This window comes from Amblyraja radiata, chromosome 9, assembly GCF_010909765.2.
Source record: "Amblyraja radiata isolate CabotCenter1 chromosome 9, sAmbRad1.1.pri, whole genome shotgun sequence".
NCBI classification, from domain to species: Eukaryota; Metazoa; Chordata; class Chondrichthyes; order Rajiformes; family Rajidae; genus Amblyraja; species Amblyraja radiata.
The window spans coordinates 53,839,759-53,856,727 of record NC_045964.1 but is presented as its reverse complement, the minus strand read 5'-3'; the positions used below and the strand labels follow the sequence as shown (position 1 = coordinate 53,856,727).

General features: G+C 45.7%; 1 protein-coding gene across 3 annotated transcripts in view; it reads right to left on the bottom strand.

Moving 5' to 3' along the window:
* Positions 1-16,969, bottom strand: part of pomt2 (protein O-mannosyltransferase 2) — a 47,839-nt gene that overhangs the window by 7,514 nt on the left and 23,356 nt on the right. For all 3 annotated transcript variants that reach the window (XM_033027452.1, XM_033027449.1, XM_033027451.1), the window contains 10 exons: positions 15,949-16,031; positions 14,932-15,041; positions 14,782-14,848; positions 8,469-8,529; positions 8,294-8,376; positions 7,880-8,030; positions 4,243-4,334; positions 2,250-2,326; positions 1,438-1,509; positions 448-507 (listed from right to left, as the gene is read on the bottom strand). In XM_033027452.1, the coding sequence (XP_032883343.1) occupies positions 448-507; positions 1,438-1,509; positions 2,250-2,326; positions 4,243-4,334; positions 7,880-8,030; positions 8,294-8,376; positions 8,469-8,529; positions 14,782-14,848; positions 14,932-15,041; positions 15,949-16,031 (856 nt within the window). The remainder of the gene's footprint in view (positions 1-447; positions 508-1,437; positions 1,510-2,249; positions 2,327-4,242; positions 4,335-7,879; positions 8,031-8,293; positions 8,377-8,468; positions 8,530-14,781; positions 14,849-14,931; positions 15,042-15,948; positions 16,032-16,969) is intronic.

Genomic DNA, 16,969 nt, shown 5'->3' with positions numbered 1-16,969 from the left:
GTACTATAACAGCATTTAACAGACATTTGGACTGGTACATGGATTGGAAAGGTTTACAGGAATATGGGCTAAGTGTGAGCTAGCGGGACGTGTTTAGATGGGGCATGATGATCGGCATGGATGAGTAGGGCTGAAGGTCCTGTTACCGTACTGTATGACTCAGTCAATATGGGTTGAAGTCACCAGATGAACATGTTGCCATCCAGACATTCCTGTACTGACCATTTAACCTTCAGCAAAACGTATTAATTGGTTGAAACATCATCAATGAAATTGTGAATTACTCAAATTGTGTAACGTGATTGGATGGGGTGGGCTAGCGAGAGAGGTGGTGGAGGGGCATGCAAATGGGGCTAGCGTAGATGGGGCATCTGGATTAGTTAGCATGGATGAGTTGGGCTGAAGGGCCTGTTTCTATGACTGTAATGTTTGTTGTTAACAACTTACAGGGTTTCCCAATAAATAAACTCGATATTCAGTCTCATTTGTCCCAGAGAAACGAAGACCCTGTGGAAACATGACATTGAAGCTCAGAAGATCGACAGATGCAGACACTATTCAATAGTTACAGTGCTGGAGTAACTCAGCGGCTCAGGCAGCATCTGTGGAGAACATGGGTGGGTGACGTTTCAGGTGATGACCACTCCCTCTGGCTTCACATTTCACTCCTCCACTTATCCAACACCTTTATGTCTCCTTTTCACCTCTCACCTCCTACTCCACCCATTTGCCAATCAACCCTCCCAACCCCAATGCAACCACCTATCACTTGCCAGACTTTTTCCACCCACCTCTTTTTCCAGCTTTCTCCCACCGACTCCAGTCTGAGGGGTTCCAACCCGAAACATTGCCTTTCCATTCCCTCCATAGACACTGACTGACACATTGAGTTCCTCCAGCATCTGCAGAAATCTTGAAGAAATCTATCGCAGAATGTTAAGATAAAAACCTTCCTCCTCCATCTCTCCCAGCCTTGCCCCCTTCTCAGTCTCCCCTCACTCCTCCTCCCCTCACCCTTCCCCAACCTCTCCCCACTACAGCCCCCCTCATCATGGGTAAGGGGTTACGAGAGAGAGAAAGATAGATCGGCCATGATTGAATGGCAGAGTAGGCTATATGGGCCGAATGGCCAAATTCTGCTCCTATCATTTATGAACATCCATCCCTCCCCAACCATTGTGCCCCTCTCACCCCCCCCCCCCCCCCCTCACCCTCTCTTGTAATCTTCCTTATCCTTCCCCATCCCCCTCCTTCTCCTGTCTCCTCTGGGTGAGTGAACACTACTGCAGCACACTCTGCTGTGCCCCTTGTAGATGGTTCATGAAGGCATGTCACTCAGGACCTGATGTTGATGTGGATGGTCCGGTTCAGTATCTGACCAATGGTCTCAGGATACGGCCGCTGGAACCACAGCAATCTCCGCAAGGCTTTATTTACCTGATAATTGATGGGCCAATGCCAAGGCTTTGAAGTGAGCTCATTATCTTTGGGTTTTAGACCACTGTTACTCTGCGGGAGAAACAAAAAGGATAAACAACAGCTGAAACATTTATAGATTGTACTTGGACCTGCTGTCATTCTGCATAGTGCTCAACCTGCAAATCTGCTCATTGGATATTTACACATACTGCAAATGTTTTAAATATGAATGAATTAATAAGTTTATTGGCCAAGTATACACATACAAGGAATTTGCCTTGGTGCTCCGCCCGCAAGTGACATGACATTCAGTGACAATTAGGAATGACACATCAAACATTAATAATAAAACATTATCGATTAAATATGGTTGTAGAATCAAGTTGGGCTAAAGGGCCTGTTTCTATGCTGTAGAAGACCCGTGACTCTAAGCAGGCAATCATTTCTGGTCACATTACATAGTGATAGAGCTGTATAGTGTAGGTAGAGTGTGATAGTACTGGACAAAGTGCAGAGGAGATTCACCAGGATGTTGCCTAAACTGAAGAAGTGTCACCGGTTCCTTCCCTCCAGAGATGCTGCCTGTCCTGCTGAGTTACTCCAGCATTTTGTGTCTATCTTTGGTTTAAACCAGCATCTGCAGTTCCTCCCTACACATGTTGCCTGGGATGGAGCATTTGTGTTATGAGGAGAGATTGTAGAGGTGAGGTTTGTTTTCTCCAGGACAGATAAGAGGGGGCAGGACTGAGGTGTATTATATGAGGGGATCCAGTAGGCAGCAGGTATTGCAATAATGTGAGAGGCAGAATACGTCCGAGAGATCGACTCACCCGTATCATCACGACATGTGACTCCAGCAGGATCTCGGGGAACGAGGGCTTCAGCACCTCCAGGCTGATGTTCGGCACTGAAATGTTAATGTTAACATGATGATATATATACAGTCTTGCAATATCTATGAGCAGTAAAACGGTGACACAGCGGTAGAGTTGCTGCCTCATAATGACCGAGACCTGGGTGCAATCTTGACTATGGGCACTGTCTGTACGGAGTTTGTACTTTCTCCCCATGAACTGCGTGGGTTTTCTCCAGGATCTCCGGTTTCCTCCAACACTCCCACAAACCTGTGGTTTGTAGATTAATTGGAGTGGTATAAATGTAAATTTTCCCTAGTGTAGGGTAGTGTTAATGTGCGGAAATCGCTGGTCGAAGTGGACTCGGTGGGCCGAAGGGCCTGTTTCCGCGCTGTATCTCTAAACTAAACTAGAAACAGCGATGATCGTTTTCTCAAGCTCTCAGGATGCACAAATGCTCCAAAGTGTTTTAAAGTATAAACACTGTTGTGCTGCCAGCTTGGGGCAGAGTCTTCAACCAGCTCTTTGTCTGCATGGACGCTGCTTGATCCACGGAGTTCTGCCAACAGCTTGTTTTTTGGCACCATCATCCTCTGTCAAACTCAGGAAACTTTGCTCCTCTCTGTGGAATAGGATCGTGGACATCCTCACGGGCAGCATCAAACAGTTGCAGTTGGCAACAACACTTGTTGCTCACTGACCCACAGCAGAGGTCGTGTGTTCAGTCCTGCCGCTCAATTCTAATATCCACGACTGTGTCGCCAGGCACAGTTCCAAGGTCATTTTTAAATTCACTGATGATGTTACCCGTTGTTGAACAAATAACAGGAAACAAGGAGTCAGAGTACGAGCGACAGCAATAATCAATAATGTAGTTGAGCAGTGCCAGCATAACAATTTCCCTCTCAACATTAGCAAAAACAAGGAGCTGATTATTGACATCAGGAAGGGATCCACAAACGCGACGTCATTCATGGGACGGTGGTAGAGGGATATTTCTGGGTATGCATATCTCTGAAGGTGCAATAATAAAGAAAGCTCACTTGCATTAACCCTCTACTTCCCCACAGGTTTGAGGAGATGCAATATGTTGCTGAATACCTCATTGAATTCTCCAGGTGTATGATAGAGCGCATACTGATTGGTTGCATCACGGCCTGGTTCAGTCATTTGAATGCTCAATAATGAAGTAGGCTGCAAAACACAGAGTTGACCTCCCTATTATCGAAGGGATCTTAAAGGAAGAGCTACGTCAAGGGCAGTTAACATCAAAGACCATTCTGCCCATGCTCTCTTCGGTACTATTATTGGCCTGAGAATCTTTACCTCCAGGTTCAAGAACAGTTTCTTCCCATCAACTATTAGGCTCTTGAACCACCCTACACATGTACAACTACAATCAAAGGTTGCCCCTTGAATACCTATTAAATGCTGAATGATAACTAGGGAGAGGTGTCGCAACTATCTCTGCCACGGCCTCTGTTATTTCTTCTCTAGCTTCCACAGTATCCTAGGGTACACTTGGTTAAGCCCCAGGGATTTATCCACCTTTATGCACGATGTCATTAGAATATGGATGTGTTTCAGGACATCACTATTCTCTACTATTCCACAACTATTATTTGTGGAATTCCCTGCCACAGAGGGCAGTGGAGGCCAAATCACAGGGTGGATTTAAGAGAGTTAGATAGAGCTATAGGGGCTAGTGGAATCGAGGGATATGTGGAGAAGGCAGGCACGGGTTATTGATTGGGGATGATCAGCCATGATCACAATGAATGGCGGTGCTGGCTCGAAGGGCCGAATGGCCTCCTCCTGCACCTATTTTCTATGTTTCTATGTTTCTACCCCGAGCAGCTCTTCCAGTATTGCAGCTTTCTTTCGTATTCCACACTCACAGGCTTCCTGCCAGGAAAGGCAAGATTATATAGACACAAGATATTATTACAGTCACTTCAGCCACACTTACTTTTCGCGTTGATATGATCCTCAATATTCCACAATGAGTTGGGTGTTTCTTTAAGGTAAGGACTACAGCTGACTTCAACTTGTTCCCACCCCCTGGAAACAACAAAGATCAACAAAAGAAACATAACTCCAAGTCCAGTTTCCGAATGATTACACAGACAGGCAGATCATGTCCAACAAGTTCCCAATGACGAGAAATCTGTGTAGACCAATCAGTTGAGCACAAGATCTCGTTACAACAGCACAAGATTTGGTGAGACCGTGTCTGGTGTATTGTGTCCAGTTCCCGTCGCCAGGTGAAGCAAGAATACCATTCACTTGGAAAGGATGCAGAGCAGATTCATTGGGACTATCAACGAGTTCAGTTTCAGTTGAGCAGCTGAGAATAGTTAGCATCCCAGAAGGGACTGCAGGGAGAGGGTGTGTGAGAGTAAGGAAGGTATGTTGTGAGAGGCAGTCTGGAGGGTCAGTGCAAGGCTTGTGCACAGGAGGCTTCAGCGAAGAGGTGGTAGCGGGATAAGGCCTGTTTTAATTCCTTTTGTAAATCTTCCTTCATATAATGCAGTAGAGATGGCAGCAAGGGCAGTGGTCTGCTCCCACACAGAATGTGGAAAGTCAGGGAGACTTCCATTGTCCCGGAAGACTACACTTGTGAGAGGTGCATCCAGCAGCAGCTCCTTACAGACAGCGTTAGGGAACTGCAGCTGCTTGGTTGGGTCTGGGTATGTAAGCGAGGTACTACATGAGTAATGGACATCTGTTTTCACCTCGGAGAGGACTGTGCAGCAAAGACTAATAGAGGTTGACAATGAGGTGGCGTTGAGGCTAAACACCATTAAGGTGGACCCTGATGGGATTTATTCCATTTATCGAGAGAGGCAAGGGAGGTGCATTGGTAGAGTTGATGCCTCACAGCGCCAGAGACCCTGCTTTGATCCTAATTACATAGACTCAGTGGGCTGAAGGGTCAGTTTCTGCGCTGTATCTTTAAACTAAAAAAAAGATTATAGGAGTCTTGACAAAGATTGTTGTGTCTTCTCTAGCCACAGGGAAGTTCCCAGACACTGGAGAGTAGCTCACCTTGTTCCTTTATTTAAGAAGGGAAGTAGAAATAATCCAGGGAATAATCCAGATATAATCTCATGTCAGTCGTAGGGAAGCTAGGGGAGAGGATTTAGAGTCAGAGAGTGATACAGTGTGGAATACATGTCGGCCCAACTCGCCCACACCGGCCAACATGTCCAAGCTATACTAGTCCCACCTGCCTGCGCTTGGTCCATATCCCTCCAAACCTGTCCTATCCATGTACCTGCCTAACTGTTTCTTCAATATTGGGATAGCCCCAGCCTCAACTACCTCCTCTGGCATCTTGTTCCATACAACCACCACCCTTTGTGTGAAAAAATTACCCCTCAGATTCCTATTAAATCTTTTCCCCTTCACCTTAAACCTATGTCCTCTGGTCCTCGATTCACCTACTCTGCGCAAGAGACTCTGTGCGTCTACCCGATCTATTCCTCTCATGATTTTATACACCTGTATAAGATCACCCCTCATCCTCCTGCGTTCCATGGAATAGAGACCCAGCCTACTCAAACTCTCCCTATAGCTCACACCCTCTGGTCCTGGCAACATCCTCGGAAATCTTCTCTAAACCCTTTCAAGCTTGACAATATCTTCCCTATAACATGGTGCCCAGAAATGAACACAATATTCTAAATGCGGTGTCACCAACGTCTTATACAACTGCAATATGACCTCCCAACTTCTATACTCAATACTCTGACTGTTGAAGGCCAATGTTTCAAAAGCTTTTTTGACCACCTTATCTACCTCTGGCACCATTTTCAAGGAACCATGCACCTGTACTCCTAGATCCCTCTGCTCTACAACACTACCCCGAGGCCTACCATTCACTGTGTAGGTCCTGCCCTTGTTCAACATCCCAAAATGCAACACCTCACATTTCTCTGTATTAAATTCCATCAACCATTCCTCAGCCCACCTGGTCAATCGATCCAGATCCTGCTGCAATCGTTCACAACCATCTTCACTATCTGCAAAACCATCCACTTCTGTATCATCAGCAAATTGCTAATCTTGCCCTGTATGTTCTCATCCAAATCATTGATGTAGATGACAAACAGTAACGGGCCCAGCACCGAACCCTGAGGCACACCACTAGTCACAGGCCTCCAGTCCGAGAAGCAACCTTCCACCATCACCCTCTGCTTCCTTCCATGGAGCTAATTTTCTATCCATTCAGCTATCTCTCCTTGGATCCCATGCTATCTAATCCCATGCAACCACCATGGTTATAGGATTCCTTTAGATATGTGGAGCATTGTGTGCAGTTCAGGTCACCCTATTAACGGACGGACCACCAAAGATTTCAGAGACATCTGATTTCTTCGAGTGGTGGTGCCATCGAGTGTGGCTGTCTAGCCTGCAGCTGTCTGTCCTTTCATTCTTTTTGTTATTTTTTGTCTGTTTTTAAAGTTTGTTTCTGGAGATCTTTTTAGTCTTTTTTATGTGGGGGGGAGGGGAGGAGGGGGAAACTGTTTTCTTGGTCACTGCCTGGTCGGGGATGTTACTATTCTCCGAGCCGCATCTTCGCCCCCCCCTTCTCGCGGCCTACCACCTGGATTTGCGCGGCCTTTCCTGCCGGAAGCCGGCCAGAGCCTCAGCTTCAGCGGTGGCGCAGCACTGGATTCCATAGCGGAGCGAGCGATGCCTTACCGGGGTCGCTGTGTTGGAGCTCCGGAGTACTGGGACTGCCGACTTTAACACCATGGAGCTGTGGTCTGCGGAGCTTCTACCGCTGGCAGCTCTGACTTTCCAGCCGCGGGCGGCGCTGACGCTGACTTTAACATCGCGGAGCCCTGGGATCTCTCGCCGAGGTCGCCAGTGTTGAATCTCCGCCCAGCTCAGCCTGTGGACTTCGGAAGCCGCGGTCTCAGGTAGGAAGCGGCCGATTCAGAGGCTCCGGACCGCTGAGAGTGTTCTTCCGTTCGAGGACCTGAAACATCGGGCCCATAGCAGCGACTGTGGAGGCCTCAATAGGCCCCGACCACGGGTGAACAGAGGAAGAGGACTGAACTTTGGTGCCTTCCCTCACAGTGGGAAACGTTGATTCCGCTGTGGGGAGATGTTTTTTATATTATGGAACAGGGATTGTTCAATGTACCCTACAAACAGGCAGGCATTGTTGGGGCCCATGCGGGTGCCCATAGTTACGCCTTGGACTTGGAGGAAGTGGGAGGAGTGGAAGTAGAAGTTGTTTTTTGGAGCAAATGGGTTAGGGTTAGTTGTGGTTTGAGCACGTTATGTGATAGAACTTAAACAATAAAGATTGCAATAGGGATTTCCACCTCAGTACGAGGGAGCGTTCTCTAAAGGTACGGTTATATTGTTGTAACATGCAAAGTAAGTGCATGACGTAGTAAAGTAATGTTAGTGTGAACAGTTGCAGAATGAGAAGCCTGTAGAACCCTGCAGTACAAGAGAACTACCACACTAAATGCTGGCTCCATTCTTTATCATGAACACAGACCTAACATTACATACAGAATATGAAAGTTTCCTGGTGAAAGTGCCTGCACCTCGTCTGCGGTGACTGAATCACATATTTAACTCACCACTTTGGCAGGGATTTCCCGGAGGAATACAAGACACAGCCAGTTGCCACGTGCATTAATCGGATCTTACTCCTGAGAACTTTAATTAGATCGCCATTCTGACCTCCAGTCACCAGAATCCTCCAGAAATCATTTGAGTCTCCGGTCCCATCTGTAAATGCACAAAGCCACTTCAATCATCAGAAGCAGAGGAGCAATGAAGTCCAGTGCAGCACTTAATTAGCTCCAATGGAACCGCTCGATTCCTCTATTTAACCACCACTGCCATGCCCCTATGAACTGTTTTTTTTAAGTCCTTTTTTTGAGGGCCCATTAATCTGGACACATTATCATCGACCTACTCCAAGATCCCCTTTGTTTCCTTCCAAAGACACTCGATGACTTGCCCAAAGGATTCCTCGCACAACGTTTAACTTACTATTCCATATCCTGTGACTTGGAAATGCTTCTTCGTTAGTGGAGCTTTGTGTTGGTGGCTGTGCATATTCCGAGATGTTCTGTTAAATAAAACACAGACAATGTGAACCTTTAGGATGGATCATTGTTGTCATGTTCGAACACTGATCAGGAACAGATCTTCAATACTTACTCTTTGTGTTCAAGCTTGAATATATCACCATGTTGAACATATTTGATAGGGCCATCTATATCTGGAATGAGTCAGAAGCAATGACAAATCAAATAATCTGCAGTTCTCAAAGATCTCAAAGTTCATAACGCTCCACATGTGACTTCCCCATTGTAGACATCTTTGGTCTTGGATATCTTGAAACAAAGCCAAACAATCTACACCTCCATTCAAGGGTTCACATCGAACTCTTCTCACTCTATTTCATCAAAAGCAAAAGGAAAAATCCCAATGAATAAAATAAAAATGTTGCAACTGTTGGAGGAGAGTTAACAAGATAGATTGGTAAAGAAGGCATATGGTGCTTTCATTGCATAGAAAGTAGGTGCAGGAATAGGCCATTCGGCCCTTTGAGCCAGCACCACCATTCAATATGATCATTACTGATCATCCAAAATTAGTGCCCCATACCTGCTTTCTCCCCATATCTCATAGCCCTAAGAGCTAAATCTAACTCTGACAAGAGAAGTTAGGGATAGAATAAAACTAAAAGAAAAGATGTATAACACAGCAAAGAGTAGCTGGAAGCCAGAGGATTGGGAAACTTTCATAGGACAACAGAAGAAAACAAAATGGGCAATACGGGCAGAAAAGATGAAGTGCGAGGGGAAGCTGGCCAGGAATATAAAGAAGGACAGTAAAAGCTTCTTTAGATATGTTAAGGGAGAAAGAGTAGCAAAGTCAAATGTGGGTCCCTTGAAGGGAGACACGGGTGAAATTATTATGGGGAACAAGGAAATGGCAGAAGAGTTGAATAGGTACTTCGGATCTGTCTTCACTAAGGAAGACACAAACAATCTCCCACAAGTACTGGAGGATAGAGGATCTAAGGGGGTTGACGAACTGAAATAAATTTTCATTAGGCGAGAAATAGTATTGGGTAGGCTAATGGGACGGAAGGATGATAAATCCCTGGGGCCTGATGGACTGCATCCCAGGGTCCTCAGAGAGGTGGCTCTAGAAATAGCGGACGCATTGGTGATCATTTTCCAATGTTCAATAGATTCAGGATCAGTTCCTGTGGATTGGAGGATAGCTAATGTTATCCCAGTTTTCAAGAAAGGAGCGAGAGAGAAAACGGGGAATTACAGACCAGTTAGCCTGACTTCGGTGGTGGGAAGATGCTGGAGTTAATTATTAAAGAGGTAATAATGGGGTAAAAGGATTAATCCTAGTCAGCATGGATTTATGAATGGGAATCATGCTTGACTAATCTTCTGGAATTGTTGAGGATGTGACAAGTAAAATGGATGAAGGGAGCCAGTGGATGGTAGTGTATCTTGACTTTCAGAAAGCCTTTGATAAGGTCCCGCACGGGAGACTGTTGACTAAAATTAGAGCACATGGTATTGGGGGGTAGGCTGTTGATAGTGGATAGAAAATTGGTTGGCAGACAGGAAGCAAAGAGTAGGACTGAACGTGGTTATTTTCAGAATGGCAGGCAGTGGCGAGTGGGAGTGCCGCAAGGCTCGGTGTTGGGGCCGCGAAACTGTTTACCATCTATATTACTAAATCTCTGATCTTGACCGCTTTTGGCCCACTGTGCTGCGATTTCCGACAGAACGCCGCCACCTACGGCCGTCATTTTTGGCCACCTCGCTCAGAGCCCCATCTCCGCCTTACGGGTGGGAGGATTTTTCCCATCGATGAAAAATCAGAGAGATATTAATGTTTTTAAAAATCACCATTCCCTCTGCTGCCCCTGCTGGAGGGAGGGGGAGGGACTATAAAACCAGGAAGTGGTGTGCCTCACTCATTCTCTGCAAGATGGATGAAGCCAAGGGTCACGTCTCTCTGAGCTCTGAATAACACTGAACAAATGTCTACACAACTGTGAGTACCCTTAATGTGGTTTGAAAATGAAAATATGGTTTGTTTGAAGTAAAAAGGCACTGCCTGCAAATGGTTGTTTGGGTGCTTTGGCTTGAAGTTGAAAGGCACTACTTACTGCAAATGGTGGCTTGGGTGCTTTGACTTGAAGTTGAAAGGCACTACTTACTGCAAATGGTGGCTTGGGTGCTTTGGCTTGAAGTTGAAAGGCACTACTTACTGCAAATGGTGGCTTGGGTGATTTGGCTTAAAGTTGAAAGGCACTACTTACTGCAAATGGTGGTGGGTAATTTGGCTTGAAGTTGAAAGGCACTACTTACTGCAAATGGTGGCTTGGGTGATATGGCTTGAAGTTGATAGGCACTACTTACTGCAAATGGTGGCTTGGGTGCTTTGGCTTGAAGTTGAAAGGCACTACTTACTGCAAATGGTGGCTTGGGTGCTTTGGCTTGAAGTTGAAAGGCACTACTTACTGCAAATGGTGGCTTGGGTGCTTTGGCTTGAAGTTGAAAGGCACTTCTTACTGCAAATGGTGGCTTGGGTGCTTTGGCTTGAAGTTGAATTGCACTATTTACTGCAAATGGTGGCTTGGGAGCTTTGGCTTGAAGTTTAAAAAAAATCACCATTCTCTCTGCTGCACCTGCTGGAGGGAGGGGGAGGGACTATAAAACCAGGAAGTGGTGTGCCTCACTCACTCTCTGCAAGATGGATGAAGCCAAGGGTCACGTCTCTATGAGCTCTGAATAACACTGAACAAATGTCTACACAACTGTGAGTACCCTTAATGTGGTTTGAAAATGAAAATATGGTCTGTTTGAAGTAAAAGGCACTACCTGCAAATGGTTGTTTGGGTGCTTTGACTTGAAGTTGAAAGGCACTACTTACTGCAAATGGTGGCTTCGGTGTTTTGGCTTGAAGTTGAAAGGCACTACTTACTGCAAATGGTGGCTTGGGTGCTTCGGCTTTAAGTTGAAAGGCACTACTTACTGCAAACGGTGGCTTGGGTGCTTTGGCTTGACGTTGAAAGGCACAACTTACTGCAAATGGTGGCGGGTGCTTTGGCTTTAAGTTGAAAGGCACTACTTACTGCAATTGGTGGCTTGGGTGCTTTGGCTTGACGTTGAAAGGCACAACTTACTGCAAATGGTGGCGGGTGCTTTGGCTTTAAGTTGAAAGGCACTACTTACTGCAATTGGTGGCTTTGGTGCTTTGGCTTTAAGTTGAAAGGCACTACTGCAAATGCATTTACTTCCTGTTTGCACTGTATATTGATTTAAGATAAAATGCTACCACTGACGGCTGTGATTTTTGGTCATCTTACTCAGTCCCCCCTCCGCTGAGCAGGTGCAGAGAATTGTTCCTATCCATGAAAAATAAAAGTGTTATTAGTGTTTTAAAAATGTTGAGAATCTCTCTCCTGTCAATTACGCCCTGAAAGCCACACCTTTTCCGGTGGAAGTGGGAGGGGTTATAAAACCCGGAAGTGTGGGTGTGGCTCAGTCTCTGCTTGATGGGGGAGGGAGAGGTTATGACTCTGTCTGAGCTGTGAATCAACTGAACACACTGAATGTCTACTGAACTGTGAGTTTGGTGTTTTGTGTGGTTTTATGGTGGTTTCACCCTGCATGAAATGGTATGAAGCTGCATTTGAATTTGGTGGCCTTCGACCCTGCTTGAAGTGGAATGAAACTGCACTTGATTTTGGTGGCCTTGCATCCTGCTTGAAGTGGTATGAAACTGCACTGAATTTGGTGGCCTTGCACCCTGCTGAAAGTGGTATGAAACTGCACTTGAATTCGGTGGCCTTGCACCCTGCTTGAAATGGTATGAAACTGCACTTGAATTCGGTGGCCTTGCACCCTGCTCATAGTGGTAAGAAACTGCACTTGAATTTGGTGGCCTTGCACCCTGCTTGAAATGGTAGGAACATGGATTTGAATTATGTGGCCTTGCACCCTGCTTGAAATGGAATTTCAAGGAATAGTCATGAGTCAACTTCCAGCCCACCAACCGTGAGGTAGCTGCCAGCAGATCAGGCTTGAGGGACTGAGCTGCCACCCCAAGAACCCATACCAGCACTCCAGAAAGCTCCCCACTGGCTACCAATATTGGAATTGGTGGAGAGGTGGAATATTGCGTCGGGGGACCAGCCCTCCCGTGTGAACATGGGACCCAACGTGTCCCACTTAGTCTAGTATATATAATAATTTGGAAGAGGGAATTAGGAGCAACACTAGCAAGTTTGCAGATGGCACAAAGCTTGGGTGGCAGTGTGAACTGTGAAGAGGATGTTAGGAGGTTGCAGGGTGATCTGGACAGGTTGAGTGAGTGGGCAGATGCGTGGCAGATGGCAGTATATATAGATAAATGTGAGGTTATACACTTTGATGGCAAAAAACAGGGGGCAGATTATTATCTCAAGGGGTTAGGTTAGGTAAGGGGGAGGTACAGCGAGAGCTGTACACCGGTCACTGAAAGTTGGTGTGCAGGTACAGCAGGCAGTGAAGAAAGCTAATGGAATGTTGGCCTTCATAACAAGAGGATTTCAGTATAGGAGTAGAGGGTTCTTCTGCGTTGTGCAGGGCTCTGGTAAGACCACATCTGGAGTATTGCGTACAGTTTTGGTCTCCTAATTTGAGGAAGGAATCCTTGTGATTGAGGCAGTGCAGCGTAGTTCACGAGATTGATCCCTGGGATGGCGGGACTGTCATATGAGGAACGATTGAAAAGACTAGGCTTGTATTCACTGGAGTTTAGAAGGATGAGGGGGTATCTTATAGAAACTTATAAAATGACTGGACAAGCTAGATGCAGGAAAATTTTCCCAATGTTGGGCAAGTACAGAACCAGGGGCCACAGTCTAGAATAAAGGGGAGGCCATTTAAGACTGAGGTGAGAAAAAACTTTTTCACCCGTTGTGAATTTGTGGAATTCCCTGCCACAGAGGGCAGTGGAGGCCAAATCACTGGATGGATTAAGAGAGAGTTAGATAGAGGTAGTGGAAATCAGGGATATGGGGGGAAGGCAGGCACGGGTTATTGATTGGGGACGATTAGCCATGATCGCAATGGAATGGTGGTGCTGGCTAGAAGGGCCAAATGGCCTCCTCCTGCACCTATTTTCTATGTCTATGTCAGTCTGAAGAAGGATTTTGATCCAAAACCTCACCTATTCCTTTTCTCCAGAAATGCTGCCTGACCCGCTGAGTTACTGCAGCATTTTGTGTCTATCTTCAATAATTGTGATGGTGATATGATCATATCAAGAATTTCAAAATGACTGAAGCATTGTATTCAGTGTTTTCATGCTGTCTGGTACTAAGCCCATGGGACAATTTGGGGAATTGGCTCCAATATTGGCTTAGTATTACGAGGCAGAAGGTGTGCAATGGTCAAGGTTTGAATTTTGAGATTGGGAGGATGTGATCTGTGGTGGGCTGTAGGGATTGATACTGGCACATCTGTAGGGACTGATACTGGCACATCTGTAGGGACTGATACTGGCACATCTGTAGGGACTGATACTGGCACATCTGTGGGGACTGATACTGGCACATCTGTAGGGACGACACTGGCACATTTGCTGATAGTTAGAAAACATTAAAAGTCTAAATGTTGATGATGTTAAAAATGACAAACAATATGAATCTGTCCCCACCTCTTCTCCAGCTTTCTATTCCCCACCACAATCACGGGGCCCCAAAATGTCATTGATGCTTTCCAGGACTTTGTGTTCTAACAAATCAGTTGAAGGGTTTCGACCCAAAATGTCACCAGCCATTCTCCTGCCACAGATGCTGCCTGACATGCTGAGTTCCTCCAGCAGATTGTTTTTTGCTCCATATCTATCAGCCGGTACAATGCAACACCCTACCTAACAGCACAGGTTACCTTCACCACACAAGACTGTAGCAGTCCCAGGTGATATCTCGCCACCTGCTTCCCAAGACAAACTAAAGACAAGTAATAAATTCTGGCCTGGCCAGCAATGTCCTTATCCCAAAGTAGAATATTCATTTTGAAAGTTACAGAAGCAAACATTTGGAAATGAAAGTTTAAAGGGATATGGGTCAAATGCAGACAGGTGGGACTAGTGTAGATGGAGCACCTTGTTGGGCTCTGATGTTGGGTGGAAGCTCCTGTTTCTGTGCTGAACTACTATGCTAAATTCAGCTTCAGTACAGCAAGGAGCCAGTCAGTCTGAAGAAGGGTCTCGACCCAAAACCTTACCCATTCCTTCTCTCCAGAGATGCTGTCTGATCTGCTGAGTTACTCTAGCATTTTGTGTCTAACTAGTAGGGCTTAAAGGGTTCCTTCAGAAACACTTCCAAACAGTTATTGAGAGCACCTGGATCAGTTATTTCTGTCATCATTTTCCATGCTATTGTTCGTGAATTAGTGAAGGGTGCTCATCTAAACAACAAGCTGAGCTGAAGAGCACTAACCTGCAGAGAGATCAGGTTCCCTAACAATCCAAAGATTGTTATCATCCTTGTGTAAATAGGCAGTCACCTGCAAAAAGAGAGCAGCAGAGGTTGACAGAGCACTTAATTCAGCACCCTGACCCACACAAGATCTCAGTACATCCAACAGACCTGCTGCTGTCGTGCTCCGACTCCTTCTGGATACAGATGCCAGTGGGAATGTAGGTATCCACCAGCTGTTCGCACATTCTTCATTGTGATTATTGACCCGTAAGCAATATCTGCAGCAGGAATGCAAGGGAGATCTGCTGTCAGACAAAGATACTTCCCAAACACTGCACGAATGAGATGCCAGTAAAACTGTGACCATATTTAAAAATTATTCTGGTAATGTGGAGGAAATAAATGAACAATCCTGTTCTAATCCATCTACCCATTGGTAGATCCCAGTCTTACCCTGACCCCCATTGGTAGATCCCAGAGTTACCCTGATCCCCATTGGTAGATCCCAATGCATGGAACTCTTTACTCAGAATGGCACAAGACGCTCCCCCTTGGCGACTGGGAAGCCTAAGGGTCAGTTGAAGAGACTTGAAGAGATGTTACAGACTACTGAATGATCCACCCATGAGCAAGGGTGCAGTCTCAGTCTTCAACCGATCTCGTTCCCATCATTCTCTTTTCTCTGTGACTTTTAACTCACTTTTGCACGTTTTTCTCTTTTTCTCTTATATTTTTCTCTTTGCACTCACTACCTCTTGTTTGCTTTTTGGCTTGATGAACTCTACAGTATGATTTGATGAATACCCTCAAACGTTTTTCACTATCTCACTGCATAAAGCGATACCAATGATGCGAAAAGGAAAATGATAGAAGTACGGAACGTTTCGGAGTTGCGGTTGGTGCTGCTATTTTAGCACACTAGACAATAGACGTAGATGGGCAAGATGACATAGATCCCTTTTCCAGGTACGGTGCCAGCATGGTGTGTGCCTGTTATCGTGCAAAGAAGAGTGGACTTCTATGTTCCTTCTTTTAAAGGAACAACTCACACAGCAACTTGCAATCTGATCTCTCTTCCCAGCAAACCCAGCAACATCCACTCCAGCAGGTCCAAAACCTGGCTGTGTACAACAGGCCATGACAAACACAGAGTACGAATCAGATATTTATTTCAGAAGTACCTACGCTCTGGCATTGATGCGTTGTGCAAATTGTTACCAATCAGACGAGACTGAAATGCAGAGCTGAAGAATCCATCACCAGGCCCACTATAAGGGGAAAAAAGGACAATGGTTCATTAAAGAAAGCAAGTTACAAGCACTGGAGATCGAGTGTTTGGCTGAGAATAGAAATATCAGGAGAAAAATTAAACTACAGGAGCGTGAATATAGTCTAACACAAAATGCTGGCGGAACTCACTGGGTCAGGCAGCATCTGTGGAGGGGAAATAAAGCTCAATGTTTCAGAACACGAGACCCTTCCTCCAGACTGGCCAGAGGAAGAGTCTCAACCCAAAATGTTGACTGTCCATTCCCTCCACAGTTGCTTCCTGACCATGATGAGTTCCTCCAGCACTTTGTTGATTGTTGAATAAAAGTAACACCTGCCAGCATGGCTTTGTACACAGTAGGTGTGTGACTAACTTGATGGAGTTTTGTTGACGAAGTGGCAAAGATGTTCTATGAGGGTGGGGCAGTGGCTGTAGTCTAGGCATTTGATAACGTCCCCCATGGTAGGCTGCTCAGAAGATTAAGATGCAGGTGATTCACAGTGACTGGCTTACTGATAGGAGACAGAGGGTTTTGGTGACTGGAGGGCAGTGACCAGTGGAGTTCCGCAGGGATCTGTGCTGAACCTCTGCTGTTTGTAAACAGACAGGTTGGTTAGTAAGTTTGCAATGTCAGCAAGATTGCTGGGGTAGCAGACGGAGATTAAAACTGTCGTGAATTCCTGCTGCAGTTTGTTGTTTTTTTCTTTGAGTTGCTACATCATGTGTTCAAACACTAAGGAAAATTATAATAAGAGAAACATTTATTTCTTCAATCAAGACTGCATGTCAGGTCATCCTATACAAGATATCTGACCTATAGTGGGGTAAAAGGTGGCTGGACAAGTTGAAATACTGTAGCCTCAAAGCTTAATGAGTGCTCTCATCCATCATTCCGTTACTTTCAGACCAATGCTTCCAAAAATAATTTATTTGCAT